Raw genomic sequence first — 8163 nt, 5'->3', positions numbered from 1 at the left:
ATCGCCCATGTCATATCATGCTTCATCGCCTAAGGTTGTCGCATTAACTGATTATGCGGTCGTGCTTTTGTTTATGATATTTCTTATTTGATCGCATCAATGGGTGTTCTGCATTAAAATAGCGATGTTAGTTCAAAATTTAGATAGATCAGGCGTTGGAGATGTATGATCACATACTGTGATTACTTTATAAATTCTTTAGCAAAAATGTCGCACTTTCAGTCCTTTTTTTTCTTATTCTTTTAAATGAGAGAGATAAAATAACTTGTATTTCTACAATTATCAGACCCCCAAATTTAAAACAATGCTTTTCCTTAAGCATATACTTAGGATTTCTTAAAGTTTCAATCGCCTTGATTAGTTGCCTAGACCTCTCAAAGTGCTTTACTCAGATATCTAGACTAGAATCTTCTTGAGTATTATTCCTTTTCCTTCTGAAATTATTTCCAAAATTGAGAAGCCGCAAGCTTAAACTTCAAAAATCCCTTACTCATTTCCAATTTAATTTCATATTTCGTTTTTCCAAAAATGGGGTTTTGAATAATAGAAAGTAAAATTTCTCCTTATTATTTTTGCTGTGATCTTGCGCTGATCCAAGTGTCTAGTCTTTGTTTTGGCTTGCCCCCACGGGTGTCATGCAGATATCCAACTACGAGTAAGACACTTTTTTCAGTCTTAACTTATGCCTTATGACTTGTTATGACAGTGGAGTTGCGATCAATTATTTCTTGTGTTGATCGCGATTCCTGCCTTCGTTTTGGCTTTCCCCCATGGGTGTCATGCGGACATCCAACTATGAGCAAGTTCCGATCTCAACACTTTCTCTCTCTCTCTCTTTTTTTTTTTTTGTGGAATAAAGATATATTCAAGGAGATTGAAATTTTTTGAAAACCTTTATGTTCAAAAACTCCCTTTTTCCCACCCCCAAATTTAGAGGGCAACAAGGTCCTTATTGTTGAGAAAGTGAATTATATGATGGAATTAGAAAGTTATTGTAAAAGAGGTTTGAAGTAAAGCTTGCAGGCTTGCTAAGTCATTGATGCCGGTCTCGACAATGAGTGTTAGCACATAGTTTCAACATTGAGGTCATCATTGGCAAGCAATAACGCAATAGAAAAATTAAGAGATCAAAAGTATTGGCTTGATACAAACAAAAAAAGGCAATGAAAGATAGACAAGATTCTATTGAATTTATATTAAATCAATGAAGTGATCATACAAAAGAAGAAAGACAACCTCTAACTAATAGTACAAGGAAAAGAGAAAACAAGGACGCCACCCCTAAATTTAGTTCAACGCCACCCTCAAATTTAGTTTTCTCCTGCATCGTTGTTGTTGTGCCCTTGCAATGGATTTTTGTTAGGAAATTGCAAGGGGTTTTGGAGATGCGGAGGAATGGGTGGCACCGTCACGAGGCGAGCAACAATATTTTGGAAAAATTCGATCATATGGTGAAAACTTCTCAGCATGTCCTAGGAAACTTCTCAGAGTCTTCACATTTGTAGGTGAAGTGATAACTTTTCACGCCATTTTTGTGTGATAACTTTTCAATGGCCTCATTTTTGCTCTATCAAATTCTAGGACAAATTTGGAAACCTTATGTCCGAGAACAATTCCCTTTGTTACCATGAAGTGACACTTCTCCCAATTCAAAACCAAATTCGTGTCCTTACACCTCTTTAAGATCTTTTTCAGATTTTCCAAACATACTTCGTATGTCCTTCCATAGACTGAAACATCATCCATGAATATTTCTACAGAGTCCTCAAGGTAATCTGAAAAGATGACCACCATGCACCTTTAAAAGGTGTTCGGGCGTTGCATAATTCGAAAGGCATGCGTCGAAAGGAAAACGTCCTAGGACATGCTGAGAAGTTTTCACTATATGGGTATGTGAAAGTTGTTTTTCTTTTTTATCCTCAAGTGCGATCATTATTTGGTTGTACCCCGCGTATCCATCCGAGAAGCAAAAGTAGTCGTTCCTCGCCAGCCTATCCAACATTTGGTCAATGAAGGGCATGCATTGAGTTTCCTTTAATCCATGCAAATTCTCCAACCGGTGACTGTGCGCGTTGGTATTAATTCGTTGTTCTCATTGGGTACAACTGTCATTCCTCCTTTCTTTGGAACACATTGCACTAGGCTAACCCATGTGCTATTTGAAATGGGAAAAATAATTCCTGCATCCAACCACTTAATGATTTCCTTCTTAACGACTTCTTTCATTGTAGAATTCAACCTGCGTTGAGATTCAATAGAGCCTTTTTGTCCTTCTTCAAGCCTGATTTTATGCATGTAGTAGGATGAACTTATACCTTTAATGTTAGCAAGGGTCCACCCTATTGCTTTGATTACTTCTTTAATACCTCTAAAAGGGTTGCTTCTTTTTCTCTGGAAAGTGTGGGCGATATAATAACGGGTAAGGTATCATTCTGCTTAAGGAATGTGTACTTCAAATGGACAGGTAACACTTTCAATTCCAAAATTGAAGGTTGTTCAAGTGAAGATTTGTTTGTGCTTTCTCTCTCTTCTGTATTCAATGATTTGCTATTGTTCTGGAATTCTGTCATCGCATAACATGATTCAACTGAAGGGGTGGTTTCTTCCTTTGATTCTATTTCCTCATCAATTCCCCAATTTAAGCTGCAAGACCACTCTTCATCTATATTGGATGAACTTACTTCATCTGGATAATTCATCGCCTTAATAATGTTGAACTTCAGCTTTTGGCCATTGACATGCACTGCGATTTCTTCCTTATGTACATTGATTTGAGCTCTTCCAGTGGAGAGAAATGGCTGCCCCAAGATAATAGGGACATCTTTATCTGCCTTGTAATCACGTATAATGAAATCTGGAGGGAGGATAAATTTATCCACCTTAACTAACACATCTTCCAACCTCCCTTCCAGGTGCACGAGGGATTGATCCGCTAACTGAAGGATAATATCGGTGGGAGTAAGTTTTCCAATCTCCAATCGTTTAAAGATTGACAAGGGCATCAGATTTATGCTAGCTCTAAGATTGCATAGAGCGTGTCCAATGTAAATTCCGCCAATTGAACGAGGTATTATAAAGCTTCTAGGGTCCCGCATCTTCGAAGGAATTATCATATTGCAGTCTTGTGTCAGGGCCACCATCTTGTATTTACCTATGCTCCTTTTCTTGGACATGATGTCCTTTAGGAATTTAGCATAGGTCAACATTTTCTCTATTGCTTCGATGAAAAGGATGTTAATGTGCAGCTGCTTCAATATTCTAAGGATGCGTTGATATTGACTTTCATCATTTTTCTTCTTTTTCAATCTCTATGGAAATGGAGGCACATGTACCTCCCGAGGTACTGCTGTATTGGAAATTGCGGAGGTTACTCCTCCTGATCCTTGTATTTCCTTGGCTCCTCACTAAGGACAAAACTTCCATTATTCATTTGTGCGATTATATTCACTTGCCCACCCTTCACGTCAGATTTGGCCATGGTCATCACCTATAGCAATTTAGTCATTGCATTCACCTGTGTTTTTAGTGATAGGATAGCATCATTATTCTGGCTTTTGTTCGTTCTTGATCCATATTTATTTTCTTGCCAATCTCCATGGTTCTTTGAAATTCGATCAAGAATGTTTTTTAGCCTCAATATATGTTTTGTCTAATAGACCATTGGCCATAGCAGTGTTTACTGTAGTTTGTGAGGCTGAGTTCAAACCATAATAAAAAATTTCCATCTACAAACAATCGGGGAGTCCGTTATGGGGGCAATCTCTCACTAGTCTCTTGAATCTTGCCCACACGTCGTTGAACGTTCATTTTCTTCTTGCTGAAAGTGAGTGATTAACCTTCTTCTATTTTCGTTCTCTGTTGGTGGGAAGTACTTTTTCATAAACTTCTCTACTACTTATTCCCAGGATGTTATTTCGTGGGACTTCCGCCCCTAAAAACGGAGACCGAACAACCGCTAAGTTGTCGAGGAAAGTGGTCGGCGGCGGTGTAGAGCTAGTTGGAGCGAAGCTCACACACACCGGCTGATGGATAACCTAAAACGTGTAGGCCTACCGAGAGGGTACTTTCTGATACAACGACCGGGATGCTTGCACCTTCTATGGACAAGCCAAAGGAGGACCAACCGGGTTCAAGTGAGTATGCCTATTTTCTAGCTTCATCGCATAGAAAAAATGAGAATAATGTGAGTCGTACTTCCTCTGAGGTGATGTTTGGAAAAAAAAAAAAAAAAAGGTATTGTAGATTTCAATAAAACTTCTCAAATGAGCGTGGGGATCCTCGTCCTGCCTTCCTCCAAACTGACTAGCTGTTTGAATCATTATAAGCATTACAGGCTTCATTTCGAATCTGGTCTTGTCCAAGGTCGGTCGCATGATTCAGAAATCATATAAATTTGGCGATGCATAATCCCTAATCGTTCTGTTACGATCATTTGCTAATAGAATGGGATTGACAAATGCGTCGTATTCGTTGTTATTCACTATATATGGCACTTCCGGATGGTTTTGCTGTTCTGCCATCCTTCGAGCTCTATTATGTCGTCTTCTTCAATTAGCTCTCTATCTTTTACGAAAGGCTCTCTCAATTTCTGGGTCGTATGCAAGCTCAAACGTGGACCCTTCGCTCATAGAATGTCTGTACCTTTTTCGCAGTCAATGTATAATACACCAACAATCGAGGTCTACAAAGATCAATAAGAATAGTCTTACCGCACTTAGTTACTGCAATCCCCGACAACGACACCAAAAAATTGATGCGTTCGTATCGTATGATGAAATGAATAATGATTATGAGGTTATAACGCTTTTTTTTCCTGGTAGAACCCAAGTGTAAGTCCAACCAGAGTCCTGGTAAGTCCAGGGTCGAACTCAGGGATTGCTTATACGTGTGCGATGAACTAATACTCAGATCATAAAGCAAATGAAATGTTCACACAAATGGTCGATTTTTTGTATTATTCTAAATCTAATTTTATGCGTTGAGGGTTGTGCTTTAAGTGAAACGGTGTGAGGGTTAGTTGTGATACTAGCATGCGATTATAGGGTTGAGAAGAATTTTCACCAACACTCCCTAAGCAACTAGATGAGTTATGCATTCAAGCAATGCACTCGATATATGACCAACACTTTTCAGTGTATCTAGCCACACTACCCTATCTCTAGGATGCATGTGGTGAGTACAATATGCAAAAGATGTACTTATTTCTAAGGAGTATCTCTTCTTGTTTTACGAGTTCTAAATACGAATTCTTTCAAACCTAGATTCAATTTACTTAGTAAATATTTCGATTTATTCAAGTGACACAAGTAGGCATACATAAAACAAGTGATCACATAATTTTTTTGTTGCTTAGTTCATGTTGGTTATATGCTTCTCAACCCATAAAGTAATTTAGCTAGTCATGATAACGATGGAAGAAATTAACAAGAATGGGATAAATAGTTATTCATATTGCAGAATTGAACTCTTCAATGTTAACGATACAACATAAATACACTGTAAGATAAAGGAGGGATAGAGAATCAAGTCGTGGTGTGCAATGTCTTGCTTTCTCCGGCTTTTAAGCTGATTGCTTCACTCAAATATCGAACAATGGAACTTCTCTTCTTCCACAAGAGACCCAAGCATGGTTGAACGAGAAGGATTCTTGCCAGAGTTTTCTTCTCAGAAGTTTTATGACCCTCGTATATTTTGCATGGCAATCGCATGGGTATTTATAGGTGTCTGATGATGACTTATCTTCGCTCACTCATGATTGTGATGATAAGGTGCATTAAATTTCATACCCTGATGCGCTGCCTGCAACGTGTCATAAGTTCATTGAATCTTCAACGAAGTTCTCTAATCAGCTACCAACTCAATCTGAGATTTGACTTCCACCGCCCATGTCATATCATGCTTCATCGCCTAAGGTTGTCGCATTAACTGATTATGCGATTGTGCTTTTGTTTCTGGTATTTCTTATTTGATCGCATCAATGGGCGTTCTGCATTAAAATAGCGATATTAGTTCAAAATTTAGATAGATCAGGCATTGAAGATGTATGATCGCATACTGTGACTACTTTATAAATTCTTTAGCAAAAATGTTGCACTTTCAGAGCTTTTTTCTTATTCTTTTAGATGAGAGATATAAAATAACTTGTATTTCTACAACTTATCAAATAACAATTAACTAAGTGTATTTCTTGCAAGAATATGTTTAAATAAAATGATAAACTAGAGAGAAATCAATTTTTTTTCCTAATTTTTCTCCATGAATTCCATCTACATCATCGTTTTATTATTCTTTTTCTTCTTCCTATTTTTGCTCTGTCGTGATTTTTTTTTAATTTGATCTCTCTCATCATTTTAGTAATCATAGTAATGTTACCACGTTCTTAAACAATTCCACTTTAAATTTCTCCCAATTTGGAGGATCGCCAAAGAACAAATCTCAAATTTTCATTAATTTTTGCTAGAAAATGTTCCAGAAAATAAATATCCATTTTATGATTTTTTTTTTCTTATTTTTTTTTTGTTGCCTTTTTCTTAACTTTTTGTTCCCCATTCAACTATATACATACTTTCCAAATTTTTAAACACTCATTTGATAGGTAAAAATATATTTTACAATTTCTCCATATAAATATTGCAGTTAAAATAGACAAAATACTATTAATTATATAATCAACAACCTTACAATATATTTAACAGTCATGGAACGTATAAGTTGAATGTGCAGAAAAAATAAGGTTTTCATTAATGATTTATTTACATATTCACAAATAGTAGGATATATATATAATATATATATATATATATATATATATATATATATATATATGCACACACACATATAATAGCCAACAATAGCCAATTTGTTGTCGGAGTGGTTGTCGGAGCCCTAAGTTAGTCGCACGAACGTATGAGTCGGAGGTGGTTATTGAATGGATTATCGAAGGTGATTTTCGTCGAATTTTGTAGTCGAAGGTGGTTGTCGAAGCCCCAGTTGGTCGCACGAAGATGATATTGAAGTTGGTAGTTGGAGTTTATCATCGGAGCTTAGAGTTAGTCATCAAGGTGGTCGTTGAAGTTGATCATTTAAGATGATTTTCGCCGAAGTTTGTAGTTAGAGATGGTCACCGGAGGTAGCTATCGGAGCTTGAAATTGATTGTTGGAGGTGGTTGCCGGATGATAACGGACAGAAATGCACGTTATTACAGCACAAAAATATAAAACAATGAAGGATTGCGACAGTAAAAATATATAAAATCACATCCAAAAGCATTAAGTTTAGAACATTGCTCGCATGTGTCCAACATTAAAGCAGCTAACTTATGTATTTTGTGCAGGAAAATGCATTGGCGCAAGGCAGAATTGCGATCCAAAGAATTTAGCGTTCAAGCGCATTAAGAGATTGCGACTGCAAGGCTATGCAATCATATGCGTTCACAAAAATGTGCTCAAGAAGGTGGCCGCATAGAACCGGTGCATAGAGCCGGAAAATTTAGTTGACAAGCCGTTAGCGACACACTATAGCAAGTACACTCAACTTTTCGGTGATACTTATTCGGTGCATCAAACAGAGAATTAATGACATCCCATCAGTGCAATCATTTAAGAGAAAAAACTCTTCACCCTGAAGCTCTTTAAATACCGAAGGCCATCTTCATTAAAGGAGTTCGGTTCTATTCCAACTGAGCCATATAGAGAGTTCACCATACAGAATATAGTAAGCCTTTGTTCATATTTTTCTTATACTTAGAAGGCGAAGACGAGTGAAGAGAGAAGACGTCGAAAGACCGTCCTGGTTAACTCGAAAGAGTGCTAGGGAAAACTTAGTGTAAAAGTCTTAGGAAGCAAGATATTGCCACCAGGCTCTCTATGCTTATTTTCCATTGTCATTTTGTATTCTAATCTTATTTATAAAATGGAAATTACATATCTATATCTGTCCACTTTCTTTATATTATGCATGAGTAACTAAACTGTCGAATGGGCTGAGAAGCACTTAGCTAGCGTAACCTGAGATCTTCACTTTATGTGATCATCTTGTATTATGTATGCGTCATTCTTCCTTTAGAGATGCTCGGGAGAGTGGTCTGAGGATAGAATCTAGGCTTGGAAAAGTCAGATTAGAATCTGACTCGAGAGAGTCAGATTATAACCGCATAATCAAGA

General features: G+C 37.2%; 1 protein-coding gene across 1 annotated transcript; it reads right to left on the bottom strand.

Moving 5' to 3' along the window:
• Positions 1-2351: 2351 nt before the first annotated feature.
• On the bottom strand, positions 2352-3140 carry LOC120084997. Its single transcript, XM_039040812.1, has one exon. It carries the CDS (start codon positions 3138-3140, stop codon positions 2352-2354), a length of 789 nt encoding a protein of 262 aa, XP_038896740.1.
• Positions 3141-8163: the final 5023 nt, after the last annotated feature.

Source organism: Benincasa hispida, chromosome 9 (assembly GCF_009727055.1).
Source record: "Benincasa hispida cultivar B227 chromosome 9, ASM972705v1, whole genome shotgun sequence".
In the NCBI taxonomy this organism is placed as follows: domain Eukaryota; kingdom Viridiplantae; phylum Streptophyta; class Magnoliopsida; order Cucurbitales; family Cucurbitaceae; genus Benincasa; species Benincasa hispida.
The sequence above is the reverse complement of the archived record's forward strand: the minus strand, read 5'-3'. Positions and strand labels throughout refer to the sequence as shown.

Bases quoted from the DNA above. Each gene is read 5' to 3' on its own strand.
- LOC120084997 (XM_039040812.1), bottom strand. From the start codon at position 3,140: ATGGTGGCCCTGACACAAGACTGCAATATGATAATTCCTTCGAAGATG.